At 37.1% G+C, this 22,071-nt stretch overlaps 2 protein-coding genes across 9 annotated transcripts in view; one reads left to right on the top strand and one right to left on the bottom strand.

Annotated features, from left to right (window-relative positions):
• EML5 (echinoderm microtubule associated protein like 5) overlaps nucleotides 1-16,429 on the top strand; it is a 102,717-nt gene extending 86,288 nt beyond the window's left edge. Inside the window, exons 34-44 of the mRNA XM_014543665.1 lie at nucleotides 3,058-3,231; nucleotides 4,381-4,589; nucleotides 7,105-7,262; nucleotides 9,457-9,571; nucleotides 11,090-11,278; nucleotides 11,405-11,577; nucleotides 12,637-12,799; nucleotides 13,093-13,196; nucleotides 13,819-13,972; nucleotides 14,482-14,582; nucleotides 15,090-16,429. Coding sequence (XP_014399151.1) covers nucleotides 3,058-3,231; nucleotides 4,381-4,589; nucleotides 7,105-7,262; nucleotides 9,457-9,571; nucleotides 11,090-11,278; nucleotides 11,405-11,577; nucleotides 12,637-12,799; nucleotides 13,093-13,196; nucleotides 13,819-13,972; nucleotides 14,482-14,582; nucleotides 15,090-15,126 — 1,577 coding nt within the window. The 3' untranslated portion in view covers nucleotides 15,127-16,429. The remainder of the gene's footprint in view (nucleotides 1-3,057; nucleotides 3,232-4,380; nucleotides 4,590-7,104; nucleotides 7,263-9,456; nucleotides 9,572-11,089; nucleotides 11,279-11,404; nucleotides 11,578-12,636; nucleotides 12,800-13,092; nucleotides 13,197-13,818; nucleotides 13,973-14,481; nucleotides 14,583-15,089) is intronic.
• A 1,525-nt stretch (nucleotides 16,430-17,954) lies between these two features.
• ZC3H14 (zinc finger CCCH-type containing 14) overlaps nucleotides 17,955-22,071 on the bottom strand; it is a 39,832-nt gene continuing 35,715 nt past the window's right edge. For 5 of the 8 annotated variants that reach the window (XM_005871166.2, XM_005871167.2, XM_005871169.2 and 2 more), the window contains 4 exons: nucleotides 21,328-21,464; nucleotides 20,952-21,043; nucleotides 19,862-19,968; nucleotides 17,955-19,070 (listed from right to left, as the gene is read on the bottom strand). In XM_005871166.2, the coding sequence (XP_005871228.1) occupies nucleotides 19,064-19,070; nucleotides 19,862-19,968; nucleotides 20,952-21,043; nucleotides 21,328-21,464 (343 nt within the window). In that variant the 3' untranslated portion in view covers nucleotides 17,955-19,063. The remainder of the gene's footprint in view (nucleotides 19,071-19,861; nucleotides 19,969-20,951; nucleotides 21,044-21,327; nucleotides 21,465-22,071) is intronic. The other 3 variants (XM_014543666.1, XM_014543667.1, XM_005871172.2) reach the window with 2 other exon arrangements.

Raw genomic sequence — 22,071 nt, 5'->3', positions numbered from 1 at the left:
GCCAGTGATGGTGAACCTATGACACGTGTGTCAGAGGTGACACGCAAACTCCTTTTTTTTGGTTGATTTTTCTTTGTTAAATGGCATTTAAATATATAAAATAAATATCAAAAATATAAGTCTTTGTTTTACTATGGTTGCAAATATCAAAAAATTTCTATATGTGACACGGCACCAGAGTTAAGTTAGGGTTTTTCAAAATGCTGACACGCCGAGCTCAAAAAGTTCGCCATCACTGTGCTAGATCAACAGATCATTTGAATATTTATGAATAACTTTTTCTTACTGATTTTGACCATGGGCTTGTGAATTTATAAAGCTATTAAAAAATGTGTTCATTGTTTTTAGATATACAGGGTATCCCCCCAAAAATGTATACACACTTTAATAACTGATAGCTCAATTTTGAAAATAAAATGTATTTTAATAAACACTGCCTTTATAATTATTCAAAATGTGTGTATACATTTTTTGGGGACACCCTATATAATAACTAGGCTTTTCAACTCAACTTTCAGTTTACATGGTATAGTAAGAATTAGCAGTTTGACAAGAAAACATTTGCAGTGATCTGTAACTCTCCCTGCCCTCCCCTCCTCCGGCATAAAGCACGGTTCTGTGATTTGCTGTAATTTAAGGAGACCCTACTGGCATCTCTGTACTGGAGACTAAGAGTCAAGGATGTCATGAGAAGTTGGTGGGATTGCTTTTCCAGAGGCAGCTTGATGTGATGGACAGACAAGAGCCTGGGGACTGACTACAGCACACCTGCTGGCTCTGCCCGCCCTGAGCTGTGTGTGACTTGGGCAAAGCACTTCACCTCTCTGAGCCTGAGTCCGTGGGAAAGCATACCTGCCTAGAAGTAGGGATTGGAAAGCATGAGATGTTCCTGGTAACGTGCCTGGTCCATGAGAGGCACTCATATCTGGTGGCATATAGGAAGTAGAGAGCAAGAGTAGCATCTGTGTTATGGCAGCAGAGTGAATGGCCATTCTGAAATCACAGTTGGCCCTCCATATCCATGGGCCACCAACGGCAGATTAAAAATACCCAGAAGAAAAAGCTCCCCCAAAATTCCAAAAAACAAAATTTGAATTTGCCACACGCTGAGCACTGTGCTGAATCCATGCAAATGAAGTGAACACTGCCATAGCCTTTAGGCAAATACAGGGTATATGCAAATACTATATCATCATTTTACATAAGGGACTTGAACACCCCCGGATTTTGGTACCAATCCCCCAGGGAAACTGAGGGACAGCTATATAGGAGAAAATAAAATATACTTAATAAACTTAATACTTATTTTGTAAGTTAGACCTTGAGAATTTCCAGTAATTTAAATTTTAACTACTGTTATATCAATAAGTTTAGAACAGTCTAAATGTGGAGCAGTCCCATAACATAGTCATACTTATATGTTTTAAAATATAAATTCTGCTATAAGTTTCTGTCCATCTCATATAATTTTTATAAATATTTGAAAAGCTCAGTAATTCAATTTATCTAAGATTATTTGCTATTTAAATTTTAGGTAAATTGAACTGTGTAATTTGTGGCATATTAAATTTGGAGACAAAAATAAGTGATGTTTCTTGAAAATCCATTATCTACCTCATCACATTTAGGCAAATATAGTATATGAATTGCCCAGAGGTGCTTTTTGTAAACATATTAAAATGTTTTTACATTATGACCCATGTAATATTTATCACTAGCAAAAAATTAGAGTGATCTACTAGTATGTATTTACATTTTAAATTTGAACCACCTAACATGGCTTATTGAGTTTACAGTCCCCATATCCTTTGACTTTTATTGAATGAGGAACATTTTAGTCCAATACTTAAATTATTATCAGTTTTTCACACATAGATAACTTATTTTATTATAGAGTAACCCTTTGTATCTGTTGCCATGTAGTTTTGATTTTTTACATAAAGTTACATAAAACTTGTTACTGTAATTGAAAAAGTTTAAAAATTAAATAAAGGATAACTTTAAGAGAAAGTTGCATAAATCTTTGAATAGTCCCTACTTAATGATAATAAAATTTAAATTCCTGGTTTAATATATTGTAACTACTTTGTTTGAGGAACTATCAGATTTAATTTATCATTGTATAACATAAATTATAGATGGTATACAATAGTCTAAATTGATCAGAATATTTTCTTTAGAGACCAAACTTTGTTTCTGCACCAAATGGTTTTAAAGCAGCTTGTCTTAATATTTCTCTATTTTTGCAATACAGTATTTGTAGTAAATTTATAATTTAAAGCAAATGCACGTTAGTAGTATGATTATTTTACTAAGAGTTCTGAGACTGAATTAGCTGCTGAATTAACGTACCTATTTTTTAAGGGTACAGTTAATGAAAAAAGGACAATAATACAAACCTGTGATTTTTTAACTTAGAAAATAGAGAGCTGAGAAATTTTTTTTAAGCAGCAGAAATGGGCTCTGCAAGATAAATAACAAAAGTAACTTTAAAAAAAGATTTCTTCCATAAAATCCTGTTTTTAAAAAAAACTGTCTATAAAGTGATATGGAGTTAGCATTTTACCCAATATCCAGTTAAAAATTTCCTTAGAAATATTTTCCTGTAGTTTTCTATATGTTGCTTTTCTCAGTTTGTGTTTACTTTTCAATCTCTCCTTGAGATAATCTTAAGTATTGAATATACTCTGGTCTTTAATTGTGTAATGTTTATATATTTCTCCACATAATTATGTAAGATTTAACGTGCATCTAAAACATGCACTATTTTTGAGGAGCTGTTTAAAGTTGTGATTACCTAATTTGCTTATCCAAATGCTACTTTGTCAAAGTGCAATTTGGACTATACTAGTAGACTGAAGAAGTATTCTGTATTTTTCCCCTTTCCTTTCTCTTCCTTTTTCTTAATTTAGTCTTAGTTATGCATTTTTAAATTAAGTATGTAGTCTTTCTTTGGTACTTATTTTTCCATGTTTCAGAGATGAGTATGCCTCCGCTTTAGAAATGGAAACATTTGTGAGAGGTGTGTTACAACTTTTGGATTTTATCTGTATTTAGCTACAGCTCCTTCTGTCCACGTCTGGGATGCAGTGAACAAGCAGACGTTAGCTATACTAAGATGCTACCATTCAAAGGGCGTGTGTTCAGTCAGCTTCAGTGCTACTGGCAAACTCTTGCTGTCTGTGGGACTAGACCCAGAACATACTGTTACCATTTGGAGATGGCAGGAAGGTAGGATTCTTTTCCTTTGTGATTTTTAAAAATAAGAATACTATGGTAACATGAATTCTCAATTTAGTGTTTGTCTTAACTTGATGATTGAAACCATTATTCACAATAACCTGGACAATACACAGCACACAGCTGGTGTTATTGTAGGTACATCCCTCTTAAAAAGCCCAGCAAAATTGTAAGCTTGCAAAACATAACCTAATAAAGTTAATGTTATAAATGGTTTACTGCCCTTTTCTTTCAGTAAGAGATTATGTATATAAGCATTTTGCTGATTTTTGTTTGGCTAGGACAGTGATGGCGAACCTATGACACGCGTGTCAGAGATGACACGCGAACTCATTTTTTGGTTGATTTTTCTTTGTTAAATGGCATTTAAATATATAAAATAAATATCAAAAATATGTCTTTGTTTTACTATGGTTGCAAATATCAAAAAATTTCTATATGTGACACGGCACCAGAGTTAAGTTGGGGTTTTTCAAAATGCTGACACATCGAGCTCAAAAGGTTCGCCATCACTGGGCTAGGAGGTTCTTAATCAAGAATGGAAGTGAACTATATTGTAAGTGATAATGGAAGATCAATAGGGTTATTTTATTTAATATTCAGATAAAACTCCTCAGATACATAGCTACTATAAAAAGTTAAATTCATAGAGCTACATAGAAAAAAATAAGATATGGTTTCTAAAACCTAAAATGCCCCTTAACATATTAAGCACCCAGCCTGTTTTGTCTTCTGGATGGAAAGTATAGTGTCAGTCACCGATGACAGACTGGGCTTAAATGATGACAGCAGTTCTGCAGCTGAATTTGCAAGGCAGCTGGGTGGATGCTCATGGGAAGGAAGAACAATCCAGTTTTAATGAATTTTATAAACCAAAACTAAATAAATAAAATGCCCCTTAAATGATAATGAAGCTCTCTGTACACACATCACTTGCAAAAATATGTAGAAAGGACCCTCTACACAAGTAATTGTATATCATGTGGTTGCTAGGTAGCAGTGGAAGGGACACCCCCTCTCACTTTTTAAAATAATCATTTGCTTTTTGAACTACATATTTTGAGTAACTGTTTGATTCTATGAAAATTAGCTTAATTCTTATATTAACCTACATGATTTTGTCATATCTTTTTTTATCAGGTGCCAAAATTGCCAGCAAAGCTGGTCACAACCAACGTATTTTTGTGGCAGAATTCCGACCAGACTCAGATTCCCAGTTTGTCTCTGTGGGAGTAAAGCACGTGAAGTTCTGGACACTGGCAGGAAGGGCTCTTCTTAGCAAAAAAGGGCTGCTGAGCACACTCGAAGATGCCCGGATGCAGACCATGCTGGCTGTTGCATTTGGTGCAGTATGTCTCTTAAAATGCGTGTGGTAGTGTACTTTGAATTACCTAAATTGGACTACTTTGAATTTTCTTGCCTTAGATAAATCACATTAATGATGTTTAGATGGCACTGGAATCCAATCATTACATATGTCCCGGTCATGCATATATTTCATCTTTAAGAATCTGATACTCTCAGAAATCAGAGAGTGAGAAAGTTAATGAGGGAGAACTATAATGAAACCCTGGGCCATTGCCATTCTCAAAAGCCTTCGTTGATCTTATAATTGTTATCCTAAATCTCCTAGGCCCTAAAAATTTTTGAGAATAAAAGAGATATAAATCAAAAAATGTAATTTTCAAGTGTTTAAAAGGTGGTACTTGGGTTTAGGATTTCCTCTGCTTTTTATCATCTTAACTCTCTGCTTCTTACATAGCCGGAAGTGCTCTGGGCCAGTGTCTCTCATTCAGGGAAGAGAGCACACTGGTCTTTTTGTGCTTGTTAATCCTCACATGAGGATATTCTTCCATGGCTTTTCAGAGAGTGGAAAGGAGGGAGGCGGGGGGAGAGAAATACTGATGTGAGAGAGACACATCAACTGGTTGCCTCCTGCTCATCTCCTACTCGCAACCCAACCAGGACCCTTCGGTGCTTGGGTCAATGCTCTAACCACTGTGATACACTGGCCAGAGCACAACTGCTCTTAAACTTATAGAAAGTGTTCAAAAGAGCCACTTACTGCCCCTCCCATCCCATCTGGGACTGTTTTACAATTCACATCTCTCCTTAAATATCCTGTCCCTGGTGCATTGAAAACTAACTGGGTTTCCTTACTAAAGTATTTATGTGGGTATGTAATCCTTGAAGAAAATTACAATTTTAGAACCTTTAAGCAACTCGTGTTTTTGAGAAAAAGACCATTAAAAATGTGACAACGCCGTGTCAAACCAGTTAAATCTGTTGGGAATTCTTAATATAAGACCAGTAATTCCTTTCCAGAAGGAAAACCCACACATTCAAATGCTCCTGGCGTTTAATTTGCCCGTGTAGATTAACCTTCACATACAAAATTCCTTAGGTAGCTAATTGCCTATTCCCAACACAGAATAAATGTGAAGACTAAAATATGAGTCATACTTTTATGTTTGAAGCAACAGTGCAATCAGTGAGAATGTTTTGTTACAAAACAAGGTGAGTTTTCTTCAGTTTAAGCCTGTGAAGCTCTCTGCTAGGCTATGAAAACAGCCGGAGAAATAAGATACTGGTTTTTACAGTGCGAGCATTTACATTCTAACTGCACATAAGGCATGAATTAACGCTGCTCTTAGATGACAGATGTCATTGTTACTCAAATATGAGCTATAAGTATATATGCTGAGGAATTCACAGTGACAGTAAGTTGTAGGGAAATTAAACTTACAAACTAGTATTCTCAGGAAGATTAAAGAAAAATCTCCGTTTGTTTCTATTATCATTCCGTCTATTTTCCTATTGATTCTTTCCATATTGTTTTGGGTGGATGATCTTATACAAGTTGTTCTAAAAGTGAAGCTAAAATGGGATGAAAATAGCACGTGATGCAGGATTTCCATTTTCCAGTTTCCACATAATGAACTATATTGGGATTGCAGTTCTCAATGTAACCTAAAGCATATATAAGCTTTTGGTACCTTATCAAATTTATCTTATTTTGGATTGATTGCAGAAATGCATTCACTTTGGCTACCTTGATTTTAAGAAATGGCAAGTGTTAATTTCATTTTTAACATCGTGAGTTAGTAAAATCTGAAAAACTACAACTTTGCTATAGATGGTAGTTTTATTTTCTATGACAAGATAATGTAATAAAAAAGTTATTTTCACTTCCTATTTTTACTCTTTTTTTTTCACTCTCAGTTACTAGTGACCTTTAAATTATTTCTTGGCAGCTACAAGGGAGCATTCCGAAGGGACAATATGTAGTATTTGTAATTGGAAGAGACCTTAGCAATGGTTCTCAACCTTCCTAATGCCGCGACCCTTTAATACAGTCCCTCATGTTGTGGTGACCCCCAACCATAAAATTATTTTTGTTGCTACTTCATAACTGTAATTTTGCTACTGTTATGAATCGTAATGTAAATATCTGATATGCAGGATGTATTTTCATTGTTACAAATTGAACATAGTTAAAGCATAGTGATTAATCACAAAACAATATGTAATTATATATGTGTTTTCCGATGGTCGCGACCCACAGGTTGAGAACCGCTGCCTTAGAGGATGATTTCCCTCATTTTACCCATGAAAAAGCTGATACTCATAGAGGTTAAAAGTCTGGTCCAAGGTCATTCCAGCCAGTAAGCAACAGCACTGGAACAGAAAGAGCGCTGACAAGGCGCAGCCGCAGGTCAGGTTCCCTGGCTGCCGAGTGCATGTCCCCCCACCAGCCCTGCTCTCGGTAGCCGCGGTGAGGCAGGCTCATGTGTACATAAGAATTGCATCTGTTTGAACTCCACTGGAACTTTTGATGAGTGTGTCTTCCCCACTCCTTTTCAGAATAACTTGACGTTTACAGGTACCATCAGTGGAGATGTCTGCGTGTGGAAAGATCACATACTGTGTAGAGTTGTGGCCAGAGCCCACAACGGGCCTGTGTTTGCCATGTACACCACCCTGCGAGACGGGCTGATTGTGACTGGGGGCAAGGAAAGGCCGTGAGTCCTTTTTTCTTCACAGCCTTCCTGGCTATGCATGGTGACCTCCCTGAGGCTTGGTTAGTTATTCTAGTTATTTCTAAGGTTCTCCTCTCTGACCTTCCTCATCATATGCTTCTCATTTTACTGCCTTCTAAAAAAATATGTTTTTTATTGATTTTAGAGACAGAGGAAGAGAGAGGGATAGAGATGGAAACATCGATGAGAGAGACACTGATTGGCTGCTTCCTGAGCATGTCCCCCACGGGGGATCGAGGCTGCAACCCAGGCATGTGCCCTGATGGAGAATCAAACCAGCAACCTATCCATGCATGGGACAATGCACAAACAACTGAGCCATACCTGCCATGGCTTTATTTCTGATTTTAAATGGCTTTTTTTTTTGCATTGTAGATAAATTAATCTCCAGCAACGTTGGGTGATAATTTTTCTGAGGTATGGATAGGCTGTTGTCCTGCAAGTTAAGATTTGATTTTTTTCTTGACCCTGGGCAGGTATTTCAGTTGGTTAGAGAATTGTTCCAAAGCTTCAAGGTTGCAGGTTCCATCTCTGGTCAGGGCACATACACAAATCAGCCAATGAATGCATAAATCAGTGGAACAACAAATCAATGTCTCTCCCTCTTCTCCTCCCTCTCTCTTGCTCCCTCCATCTCTAAAATCAATAAAAGATGATTCTCTTTTTTTGTTAATCCTCACCCGAAAATATTTTTTCCATTTATTTTTGGAGAGGGTGGAAGGGAAGAAAGAGAGGAGGAGGGAAGGAAGAGGAGAAAGAGAGAGAAACATCAATGTGAGAGAGACACATCAATTGGTTGCCTCCTGTATACGCCCTGGTCGAACCTGCAACCAGGTATGTGCTCTTGACTGGGAATCTAACTTCGGTATGAGGGCCTATGCTCTAACCACTGAGGACACTGGCCAGAGCAAAAGATGATTTTATTGATGTCTATATGCTTCTATAAGTCTTTGCTGAGAAATAGGCGATTCATGGGGGAATCTTTGCCATTAAGCCCAGGATGCATCTTGACTGCTCGCTTTTGTTCAGACTGGATGCTGAGGGTAGAACGCACATTGCTGCATTAGAAAGGGTGAGAAGATGCTAGAAACAAACTCTGCCTCATTTGCTCTTGATTGAGGCAAACTTGTTAGATAAAACTGTTTAATACAAGACTTCAGAATTTAAGTCTGAAGAGAGGTATCCAGTGGAAACCAGATACTTGTCATTGATTTCCTGCCAACATATTCACATGCATGTTAAAGTGCAACATATAATGTGACCAAGAACTAAGTACATTTTCAGTGTAGGATTGCAAGAGCCCCATACACCAGTTAAACACAAATGCAGCTGCTTTTGCCTTTCTCATAAAGGAAGACTGTATTATGGTACAAGAACATGTTTTTCCCCAAGACAAGCAGTTCATCCAGCAGAAAATAAAGCAGTACGTGTTTCAGTCCTTCCAACAGAAAAACCGTAAATGGGCTAGATTTCATCTTATGTTACTTTGATGCTGTTTCCCATAATTATCTAGTCTTACACACCCGTACTCATTAGCCTATAAATGGTTTCAGTAGATATTGTTTTGATCTTAGAAATGGTTTTATAACTAAGGTAATAGGATGAACTTGTTCAAATGCCAAAGCTAACATGGAACATTTCACTGATGCCTCTCAATCCAAACAAGTGCCTGAATATATTAAATGTGTGTGTATACATATATAGGAAGCTTATTAGATAAAAGATATATTTTTTTCAGGTTTTGTTTTCAGTAGGACATTTGAATAATAATGTAGGAAAAAATGTGCTTCTCTTTTGGCCCGTAAAACTATATCCGATAACATGGCAGCTGGAATCCTTTCCTCTAGCCATACATTTCCATTGTCTTCTTAACATTAAATCACTTTATACATTTCCTTAATCAAGAGGTATTATAAAGGATATGTTTGGGGAGGCCACTAGATAAAATTATGCTCGTGTCAGAAAAATGAATTTTCATAAAATAAAATTTGCTTAAACTGAATGTTTGAGATACAGTATATCTTAAAATTGCCATAAAATGTTTAGAATATCAGAAGTAAATCATAAATATCAGGGCCTTATTAGTATCCTGCTTATAATTTAGTATTTGTTTTAGTAAACATTACTTGTAATAGCCAATAATAAATGCTTTTTTCGTTGCTTGGGTGGCTGTTAGGTCAAAAGAAGGAGGAGCAGTCAAACTGTGGGATCAGGAGCTGAGGCGATGCCGTGCCTTCCGGCTGGAGACGGGACAAGTCACAGATTGCGTCCGTTCCGTGTGCAGAGGCAGAGTAAGCTGATCCTGCGCCATGATGGGGCAGCAGGAAGTAAAGAACATTATCCCCGTGATTCTCACCCTCTGCAAGTCGAGGAGTAATCCTTAGACGGATTTGCTTGTCAGCTGTATTCTGTGGGGTCCCTGCTTTCTTTGCAGCTCCACTGCCGCCGTTGGCACACGTGCAGCCTGCACCGTGCAGGGCTCAGGGTGGAAGCGAAGCGCTCACCTCACGCTGTATCCAATCCTCCATACTTTCGTGAATCTGCTCATTCAACGGTGGTAGATGGAACTGAATTTCCTTTCCCGTTACTAATTTTGATTGGTGCTGCTGTTTTATTTTCTTAAAAACACACATTTCTATACAAAGTTTTGACTATGCATATACTTGTAAAGTGTATTTATATATCATCTTCATGTATTACTGTCAGTCTGTATATTAAATTTTAGTTAAGCTTTTATTTACACTTATTTTGCATTAAAATCCAAACTTTCTTCCTACATCTCAATGCACTTAACACCCCTTTGGAGATTTACAGAGTCAAAAACCTGATGATTGGAGAAGCCAGGTGTATTATCTTAGAGAAAAGGTGACATTTTTAGCACGGACTCTGACATGCCACCCAGCCCAGTGCTCTTGCAAATGGGCCTCTAGTCATAGAAAACCACATAGGCTAGGTTAGTGCAAAGCAGCAAGTTCTCTGAAAGTAGGTTGCTTTGGTTCTGGATACAGTTCTAACAGGATAGATAGGGTGTGGGAAGCCCACATAACTCCAAACAATTCTCCAACACCAACAGGGTGTCTGAAAATTCGACTCAATTCTGACACTGCCTACCCAGAGATAGCATCAGATCCTACAGGTGAGGGGTCTCCTAGGAGACTGCCCCACCCCCTTTAGACACCAGTCTTAAGTCCAGGTGGTGCTTCCAACCAACTGGCTACAGATTGGGGGTTCCCACCCCTAGGTTTGGTTTATTTGCTAGAGCAGCTCACAGAACTCCAAGATATTTTACTAGGTCACAGGTTTACTGTAAAAGGACGAAACTCCTGCTCAGCCAGATGTAGAAGTATGTGGCACAGGCGGGAGCTGCAGCTCCCCCAGCAGCCACCCTTCCCTCACCTCCACCTGTTCACCAGCTCCCTCCTTTGGATTTCCATGGAGGCCTTATCTGTCAGGACTGATTAACTCCTTAGCCATTGGTAACTGATTTAACTTCCAGCCCTTCCACCCTCCCCAGGTGGATGGTGAGATGGAACTGAAAGTGACAACCCTCATCACATGGTTGAGTCTCCTGGCAACCAGTATCCAATCTTAAGTGGAATCCAAATGGCACTTCATTAACATACCAAAAGACGCTTTTAAGGCTCTCATCACTTAGTAAATTCCAAGGGTTTTAGGAGCTTAGTGCCAGAAATGGGACGAAGACCAAATCTGTATTTATTATAAATCACAGTAGCACATAGGTCAATAGGGCATTCTTATTAAAAAGAACTGTAGTGTTACATTAAATATTGGTTCCACTTGTATTTCAGGGCAAGATACTAGTTGGGACAAGGAATGCTGAAATAATTGAAGTTGGAGAGAAAAATGCAGCATGTAATATTTTAGTTAATGGTCATGTGGACGGACCCATATGGGGACTTGCAACACATCCTTCCAGGGATTTTTTCCTCTCTGCTGCCGAAGATGGGACAGTGAGACTCTGGGATATTGCTGATAAAGTAGGTGCAAACAGTTTAAAAGATGTTATAATTTTTCAGAATTGTGTTGAGTTTTGGGAAGAAATTGGTTTATTCTGTAAGTACTCTACTTAATATAGTACTCTTTGACTCTTGGTTCTTATGCAGAAGATGTTAAACAAAGTGAATTTGGGACATGCTGCTCGTACTGTGTGTTACAGCCCTGAAGGGGACATGGTGGCTATAGGAATGAAAAATGGAGAATTTATTATTTTACTGGTGAGCTCTCTAAAAATATGGGGAAAGAAGAGAGACAGACGATGTGCAATCCATGATATCAGGTTAGTCAACAAATGGAGTAGTATTTCTAGTATCCTTTTAATTGACCCAGTTTGCATTTGAAAAAAGGTTGTTGCCGATAGCATTTTATCACATCATAAATTGTATGCTGAAATATGGCTGTTTATAGACTTATTTTCTTCTTGATAAGTTATGAATCCACTGGGCACCAACCACAGTGCCTTGTAATAGCAAGTACTCAGCGAATGTTAGATGCCCAGTAAGTTCCTCCTGCCAAAGTGATCTTTCCCTGCCCTTCAAGAGCTGTCAGCCTGGAAAACTGCAGTAGTAATCCAACCATCTCTTACTTTTCTTAATATCAACAGAATATATAGTTCATTCATTTAATACTTACTAAATACCTGCTATGCCCCAGAATCTGAATTTCTTGAACTTTTATTTTTCAGTGCTTAAGCTTATTTTAAGTGGCTACCATTTACTGAGCACTTCTATGTGATCTAGATAGATAATAATCCAGGTCAGAATCTTCCACTTTCTCCACCGCTAAAACCCCTTTCCAAAGGAAACTTCCTCAGAACTTCAGGACATAAAACAATAATGGCTTCCCTAAGGTACTGAGCTCAGCAAGTTTTCACAAGACTGATTGAATAGTTTTCCATGATCACTAGGCAAATAGTACTTTGTCTTTTAAAATAACATCATCCAAGCCTCAAGTAATGTCCCTTCTTCTGATAACCTGCGTGAATTAAGCTGGTCTGTGTTCTTTACTGCTAAGACACGATGTTTCCAGATGAAAGAATCCTGACTACCTTAGGTGAATTATGTAACTTGGTAATTATGTAATTGTTAGTGGTTTTTTAAAAACAAATGTTTTTAAAGGAATTAGGAGATAAAAGTTCAGAAACAATTTAAGATTGAAGTAAAATATAAAGTTTTGTTTCATGTAACACCAATATCTCAGGATACATAATCATTTGTTCCTAGTAGGTACATCTGTTTGAGGCCGTATCTTGTGTACACACTTTTGAGCTAGAAAGAGAAGTCACAGGTCTTTTAACTGTCACTTAATGCATCTTTTACATGTTTTGTTACCTACTCAGATTTAGTCCAGATTGCCGGTTCCTGGCAGTGGGTTCTAGTGAGAACTCAGTGGATTTTTATGACCTGTCATTGGGCCCCACCCTTAACAGAACCAGCTACTGCAAAGACATCCCCAGCTTCGTCATCCAAATGGACTTCTCCGCAGACAGCAGATACCTCCAGGTGCAGTATCAGTACTGGACATGTGTACATTTCTTCTACATTTCGTTAGTTGATGCATTAAAACGCCTGAGTTCCAGTGCTTCCAAACTCTTGCATTTCCTACTCACTACATTTTTTACTACCCTGTTCCTCAGTCCTTTCCTCCACTTTTTTGTACAAGATTTTGTAGTCATCTTTTCATTCTTAGTAATGTTAGAAATGTAAACCAGATAGCACTCTGCTAGTATACTGTAAACTTCTGGATTTTGCCTCACATAATGGAATTATTGTTCCATTTTAATATATGATGAAAGGTGTCCACTGGTTGCTATAAACGGCATGTCTACGAAGTGCCTTCGGGAAGACATCTTACGGATCAGGCTGCCATTGATAGAATTACTTGGGCTACATGGACTAGGTAAGCATTCATATAGTCATTGAGACGGACTGCTCATTCTGGGACTGCTTTTGGTTGCCTGTATTTCCAGGCTTTTTCAGTTTCCATGACTTATCAGTTCTTTTAAAGAAAGGAAATCAAAGTTAATACTTTAAAGATGCCCTGATATTTCCTTTAACATCATAGGTTTAACAGACAAATATATTGGGTTCTGTTAGACAACTGTATTATTTCTCTATCGAAAAGGAATGCTATCTTGCAGCTGTTAAAAATGAAACGATAAATTTGTTCAAACTCACTGGCTGTGTAACAGGTAATGATGAGCATCCATCTTCTTGGCCAATGTAAATGAAAACTGTCAAATTCCTATAGAATAAGCATCACTTTTTATTTTATAAAGCCAGCTCTCATACAGTAATTTTTAAAAGGTTATTTCGTGTATAAATCTTAAAATTTTTAAATTTTCTTTAGGCGGGGGGAGGATTAACATCCCAGGTGAAACTCAGGACTCCCAGTAACTTACAATTTGCTTCCTGTATTTTAAAACACACATTAGGTACTTAGAGATTAATTACCAAGAAACTTTTTCAGTATGGTCAACCTGTGTTTGCTATGGTGGATTTCTCTTTTCCCTTCCCTCTAGCATTCTAGGAAGTGAAGTTATGGGAATCTGGTCCAGGCACGCTGAGAAAGCAGATGTCAACTGTGCCTGTGTGTCTCATTCAGGAATCAGCCTTGTGACAGGAGATGACTTTGGCATGGTTAAGTTATTTGACTTCCCATGCCCTGAAAAATTTGTAAGTGTTTGGTTTAGCATTTTATAGAATTATATTCTCAATTAAATGTCTGATCATTAATACATTTCCCCGCATAATAGCTAAACTGTGTTGTGTCCTGCTCTGGAAATACTTTGTATTCTTAATTTTTTTTCCCCAAACTTCTTAAATCCCTTACTCTGAAATAACAGCTATTAGAAATTATACCCCCTGCCCCAAAGTAACACCCATCTTTGCAAACTATACTAATAAAAAGCTGTGATTAGTGTTTTTTCAAACCTTTACCAAGTTTCAAATGCTTTTCCTCAGGAAAAATTTGAGTAACTGGAGACATCTGCCTGCCCAAATCACCTGGTTTGTGTTAAGTGCTGACCCATTACTAATCTGAAAGGCACTTGATCACTGGCTATGGTCCTAACTGCTTCCTCTCTCCTCAGCCCTGGTGATGGGAAGTTATGGTTCCTTGTAGCAACCTTTGACTTTTGTGTGCATCATACACCTTGAGCTTAGTTTTTTGTTTGTTTTTTCAGGCAAAGCATAAAAGGTTCTTAGGTCATTCACCCCATGTGACAAATATTCGGTTTACCAGTGGTGATCGACACGTGATTAGTGCTGGAGGTGATGACTGCAGGTTGGTAACTTTTTCAGCCCAAGAGCAGACTGTCTTTGCTAGTTAGAGATTTGGTATCACTTCTACAGCTGCAGGTTGTGGACTCACTTAACTGTCAGCATCGGAAGGTAGCAAAAGCAGATGACTCCTTAGAGCAATGGTTCTCAACCTTGGCTGCACATTAGAATCACCTGGGAATCTTTTTAAAATCCTGATTTCTGGGTCTCATCCTCCAGAAATTCTGTTTCTTTGTTATGGGGTGGGGTCACAACATTAGTAACAAAGAAACAGAATTTCCAGAGGATGAGGCCCAGAAATCAGGATTTTAAAAAGATTTCCAGGTGATTCTAATGTGCAGCCAAGGTTGAGAACCACTGCCTTAGAGTCACCCACTATGTATAAATACAGAGTAAAAGGAGTTAACGAAAAATTTTATACATGTATGGTTTGAAAGCTCAATTGAAAAACTTAACTGTTCTGAAAACCTAGAAATATAATGAACTCACTGCAGGTTTCCTCTGGTTGCAGTTTGTTTGTCTGGAAGTGTGTACACACGCCCCATTGAAAGACATGGATGCTGGGAAGACTGAAAAAACAGCCTTGAGAAACCAGAATTACAGACGAGGGAGAAGTCAAGTGGTGCTAATTTAAGATTGTAACAGGGATATGCCCAGAATCATCAAAATATAAGATGGATAAGTTCAAAATATTTATTATATGCACTGAGTAACTGTAATCCATACACTGCCAGATAATTACAATTCAAGGAAGGACAAAATAAATACTTAATAGTGAGAGCCAACCCCCATTTGGGGGAAGTGTGCAAATTTGGCAGACCTGCTGGCGAGGCAAACCAAAACCTTAAAAACCCAACTCGGATTATTTTCATCATCCTTTAACACAACACTTTCCTTTTAGAAAGTTTGTGGTTCACAGTTTAAGTGAAATATATCCTTATGTTTCTGTAAGGAAAGGAAACACACCATCACCCTAAAGGATGTTTTTAAAAGGCAAACCTTATTTTCCCTGAGGAGACACACACAAGCTTCCCTGGAGGACATACTACTTCTGCAGCATCAAGAAAAGCCCTTTTTATAAATGATAGTGTTCTCCTGGCATTTGTAGTACAGGGACAAATCCAAAGTTATTAGCATATGATTGCTACATTTTCATTTTTTGAGCTATCCATCTTCATCTTTATTCAGAAGTTATTTCTATATTTGAAAAGTTAAAATTATAGCCTCAATGAAAAAGTAGTATGATGAACATCATTTCCAACTGTGTACTGTTTTTTAAGGTTTTAGATAGCAATAGTATTTAAGTGGGAGAGCATACTGAATATTTAAAGATATACTCCAATAGAAACATGTTTAACATGTAAACTAAAGAGTTAAATTCACATTTACAAAGTTATACAATTTAGTTAAATTCTTGAAAAAATATTTTTACAGCTTTTTATTTTTTTAATTGGAAAATCCGTTTAGATGTATGCCACCCATAGCCAACTTCCAAAAGGAATGAATACAAGTTCACTTTTCAAACTTGTCTATTTCTTTTTGGTGGGTTGGGGCTGAACTCTTAGATCTTTATTCCTATTCACTTTAAATGCTGCCAAAGATCAGTATTTGCCATTCAGGAATATGCTGTTTAGCCTATCTGTAGTTTCCTGAAGATTGGAAATTATGTAAACTGATATTTAAAAATATATTTTTCTAAGTGTGAAGAAGATTATGATGCTCTATTGGTCCTATGAATTTTTATTTTAATGTGTTATCTTTGTAGCATAGTAGGCCCCTTCAGGTGTCTGGAAATCTTAGTTTTGTATGTCCAACGCCTTGTAAATACTAAAAACAGAAATGGTCAAATTACATCACAAGAAAGCCTAACCAGTGATTAAAGCTGATCAGTTTTAAAGCTTGGAATAGCTGTGTTGAAAGAACTGATTAAAGGTGTTTAAGAAACTTGAAACATAAGATCATATTCTTTCATTATTTACATCAGTCTCCTAAATAAAGGCAAATTTTAGAATACACTAATATTACATTTCTATTCATGTATATTATAAAGGAGCAGTCAACAAATTAAAGGGAAAAAAATCCCCTGAATCCCTCTCTCCCTCCATTTTTGAGACTTTTGGCAGTCAAGTTTGCAGGTTTTTGGCTAAAGAGAAATTCCATTTCTATCACAATGCAAATAGAAACTCTACTCACCTTAAGCAAGTAGGATAAAATTGCTTCCATTGCATTTTCTTTCTTCCAAGTGGCCAACTTGATAAGCCAACCTTACTCACTGTTGTCAGTTCATGACTGAAGGTCGTATTGAATTTAAGGAGTCATCCATGAGTACCTTGCACTTTTGCTTTTACCAGCCATCAAACTAAGGGAAGGTGAAAAACCACCATAGTCCATGGAGATTCTGCTGTTCATTTTTTTAACCCAGAGAGAATTATGTGTGTGTGTGTGTGTGCAGTATCTGACTATGCTCCTGAATTTGTAAGCTGAGACTTCTCCTGGCACCTTTAGCCCTGTTTCTGTATATAAACGCATGCCAAAGCACACTGCACACTGTGCCACTCACTGCTTACCGTGAGCCACACCCTTTCCCTTCCATTTTTTGTGATCCTTTTGGATGATGGTTCATTTTAGACCAAATTACCCAACAAATGTTTTAGAATCAACCTTAGCTCTCCCATAAACCATAGCAACTGAAAGATAAGATTAAACTCTTAAATATGTTTCCAGGCAATGTCTATTAAGTAGCAAGAAACAATTCAATCTTAGCATGTTATTTCCTTGTAAAATGGCTGAACTAAACCACACCAGCCCTTGTTTCCCACTTATGTCTTTTATAGTGGAATTATGACACTGCAACTACAAAACATTTATAAACGATGATGCTAAATATCTGTTTAAATTTCTGGAAGTACAATTTAAAACAAATTTCTTCTGCAGAGATGTGAAAAAGCATCTCAAGTACTAACACTGGAATGAATATATGCCTTAAATTCAATGGAGCCCACTTTTTAGAAGAGGAGGAATGGTCACTTCACTCACACCTCACTGGCAACTCTGTGCTCTCCTGTACTTTGTCTTTACTTTGGAATCAGCAGAGCAAAGTGCAACTTACAAAATGGTTAACGGTTATCTTTCTTCTCCCAATGGAAGAGCAGCAGCCACAAAACAACAGACTGCTGGTTTCAGGCTCTTAAACATGGGTTGACACGTGTGGTTTCATTCTCTCTTGAGGATGTGATTGAAGAAGTCACTGAACTTTTTTACAGTTACATTTAATTTGGTCGTCAGAATGTTTGAGTCTTTATTATCCCTTTTGCATTAATTCGCTTTTTTCTAACCAACTTTTAGCTTTACTTTTTAAAAAACTGTACATCAAGTCTTTAAAATCAGTGATCCGTTTAATTCTAAAGTTTTTGACACTTCTTGCCTTAACAATTTTAAAAACCACAAACACATAACTGTATTTTAATTCAGTAGTCAAAAAGTTTAGTCCTACTTTGCAATTTATCCATCTGATCTCTGTAATTATATAGTCTGCCATTTAAAATATACTATTGAAATCTAATTTTTACATTTAAAAAATTATCTTCAGTAACTATATTTTCTGGAATTATTTCTGAGAATGTTTTTCAGAATGGGAGAATGTATATGTATAGCTATATAATCTTGTGAATTTCAAGTCTGTTCTCTGATACCTATGTATATATACTTGTAAAAACTTTTGTATAATTTTGTGATAATGTAATTCTCCAAAATATTTATTTTAAAAGTATATGTTAACAGTAAATGAAAACATTTTAAGTAATTGTTCTTTTTCTTTTTGCCGTTGGCATTCCAGCTGTTTTCACTCTACATGCCCACCTCACTCATCCTTACCCAGAAGGCAAAGACTAGCTATTTGGGAACCATTTACCAAACCAGCACGCAACCTAAGAAGCCAAACTTAATCACTTAAAATTTAAAAGTAGGATGGACTATTTAAACTACCTCAACACTTTTTTAGTGGATCATGAACATTATATAATCCCTGGAAAAAATGAAAGTAGCAATCCAACTTTTGGAATAAGGATGTTCCCCTCACTATATTTCTTTGTATACACACGCTCGCGCGCGCACACACACGCAGACACTCACAGCAACATGTAGCCCCAAACTGGATTATCTGTACTGACAATATCACCATGTTGTACATGCTGATACTCAAAACAGCAGTGTACAAACACACCAGGTGTTTTAATAGAATTCAGTTTTTCCTTAAACTGTCTTTCCATAGTCAAAACAAGGCAAACAACAACAAAACACCCAATGTTAAAACCACATAATAAACTTACAAACTTGAAAAATTAGGTACTTCAGATAGGCAATAACTTCATATTATGAAAGCAATATATTCCAAGTTTCAAAGATTTGACAAGTTCTACAGAATCTTTTTCATCAGTAGATGGAAACTTTCAAACTTCACGATCTTCTGCCAGGTAGGACTGGGTGTCATTCACTGAATAAAACCAAAAAAAATTTTTAATTAACTGCTTCGCATCCCTATATACCACATACCTTAATTAAGAAGCTGAGTATCTTCAGACAATGAATATTTGTTCTACAGATTATGATGCAAATACCAGATTTTAAAAGGTACATAAAAGATAACATGAATTTATAGGCCACACTAAAATGTTCTGAAACTTTTTCCCCCCGAATTACTAATGTCTAAGAAAACTGGTATGAGATTTGTAAGCAGTGTAACTCCTGAAGGCCTTAGTGTATGTGCAGATGAAGTTATAAAAGAAACTTGATCTGGAGATGATCCAGGGAAATAAGCAATTACTGGATAAAACAAAATTGGCTTCTACACTATATTATTTTTCCAAAGGACCCATGTAAAATTAAACATCAGAGAAAAAGCAGTGATAATTTATTCCACATTTGTGTGCTTATAAATTTAAGAAACTACATATTAAAAAAGTACAGTGGGGCCTTGACTTACGAGTTTAATTCGTTCCGTGACGGAGCTCGTAACTCAAATTACTCATATGTCAAATCAAAAAGTGAACGAGTGAGACACGTGATGCTGGGCTGATGTTGTGGCGTTCACTGTGACGTTCGCTGCGCCAACTAGCGGTGGGGTATCTGAAGCTGGCTGGTAACCCGAATTTTAGCTCGCAACTCAAAACAAAAAATCGGCCGAGAGACGGCTCATATCTCGAAAAACTCGTTAGTCGGGATACTCGTAAGTCAAGGCCCCACTGTATTTGAAATGCCATTAGGAAAACTAATTTTCATCTTTACCTGGTTTGAGGCCGAATCCATTTCAAGGCATGTCGTGGCGGCACAGTAATGGTGGGATGATAAAACGTGCAGTCAGGTCTTGTACACTGAGTGTTAAATCTACAGTGCTAAGGAGATAAGAACAGTTTCAACATATGCAAAGCTAATACAGACAAAAATGGCAATTAGAGTGACACTAACAAGCTCACCCTAACAATGGGGCAAGAGATATGGTCTGTAACATTAATTTTATTACTACTGAAACCTTGAAAAATAACCACACACACACACACAATCCTAGTCACAGAATAAGAGCAAGCCAAATTTCAAAAAGAACCTTAGCATACAATCAACTACTTCTAATCAATGTTTAACAATCACCCTGCACGCCCTGCCTAACACCCTAACATTCTTCACTGAGCACCCTCAGCTATGCCCAACTGCAGTTGAGGGAAGTGAAGGCCTTCTGTATGGTCTTCAGGCTGCTATTTCAAAAAGGAGACACTACTCTGAGCAACGAAACAGCTGAGGACACATCAACCAGTCTTTAGTACACAGACAAAAGCATCAGAACAAGCCTGGATGGCAGTAAGCTGGACTACTAATGTCACCATCTCAGTTCTAGCATTAGGGAAAGAAAAAACCACCGACATGCTTAGGGACAGTGAAGAACAGAAACTGACTAGCAAAGGTGAGCTTTACCCTCCTGAGAGCTTAGAAGACTGACATTCAGTAGTGTCACACCACTTGGCCAGAGAGAAAAACGGGCTGAGTGACACTAAGGAATAACTTGAAGATCTTAAAGACCCTCAACTTAACTCTAACAAAAAATAAGTTAAAGGAGGTGAGGAAGATACTCAATCTCAATTTGCTAGTGATCTTCCAGGTCTCACAACTGAAAAGTTATCACTAAATTCAGTTTTGGGAAAATGGGTGGGGGTAAAGGGGAGAGATAAACCAAAGGACTTGTATGCAGGCATATAAACCTAACCAATGGACAGACACCAGGGGGGTGAGGGCATGAATGGGGGGGTGGAGGGTGGGGGAGTAATAGGGGGATAAGGACACATATGTAATACCTTAATCAATAAAGGGGAAAAAAAGTTCTTACTTTTGGATGAAAGAAGGGACATTCCATTTTTTTACAAGCAGGGAAGTAACGGCAGAGCTGACTACTAGAAGATGGTGTTGCTGTTATAACTGCTGACAAGAATGACAAACATTGATCAAATTTATTTGGCAAAATAATTTTTAATGCATTCTGTTTTTATGGGAACCATTTTAAAATTAAAATATTATGAATGATGAGACATATATATTCATTAGTGAAGATAAAAATACGTAAGAATACTATAGTATGCATGCACTTCCTCTTTGGAGACTCGTTACTTTAATTGATTCTGCTACAATTTTGAAACTATTCCTTTCACAAAATGTCATTTTTAATTTTATTTTACCCAAAAGTAGTAGTGCACAAAGTCACTAACCTGGTTTTGGAGGCAGTATTGGAATTCTTCTATTCATATGAGTGAAGGGACAATCTGGCTTAGTACATTTTGCATCATATTTACAATTTGGATGGACAAACAAACATTTTTCAGCAAATTTACAATTGGGGAAAGCCCTATAAAACAACAACAAAAAAGCATATTATTAACATTTAATCTTCTGAATGCATTAGTTTTTTTGTAGAGGGGCTCCTTATACTCATTCCATCACTACTTGTTTTCAGAAACAAAAAGTAACAAGAGAAGGAAACTCCATTTTTAAGTGAGGCCATATATCAAAACAGGACACAACTATCTATTCCAAAGCCCGGGATAACCCAGGCCAACTCCAGCCAAACCACATGAAGGGTAAAAGAGTTTTTGGTGATAATGAGAATCACACCACTTAATTATTAAAGTCTATGTTTATATATTTTATGAAGTAAACACTATAGTGAGCACAATATTTATACAAGGGATTGTGCTACCAAAAAGAGTACTTGTCCCACGATCTCCCTATTTATACATCCATGTTATTCTCATATCAAAATCTCCTTAAATTAAAACATGGAGAGATTCTACCTATAGGACAAAAACAAAATGTAAAAGTCATCTCTCAAAGGTCATTCCATTTAAACAGCCAGCTGGTTAGGAAAAATTATACCCAAGTCCAAAATATTTTCTCATTACCTATTATATAGTTTTTCCTCAACGCCTTAACATTTGTGTATGTATGGATGAACA

This window comes from Myotis brandtii, unplaced genomic scaffold (assembly GCF_000412655.1).
Source record: "Myotis brandtii unplaced genomic scaffold, ASM41265v1 scaffold332, whole genome shotgun sequence".
In the NCBI taxonomy this organism is placed as follows: Eukaryota; Metazoa; Chordata; class Mammalia; order Chiroptera; family Vespertilionidae; genus Myotis; species Myotis brandtii.
Note: the sequence above shows the minus strand (reverse complement) of the source record. Positions and strands in the feature narration are given on the sequence as shown.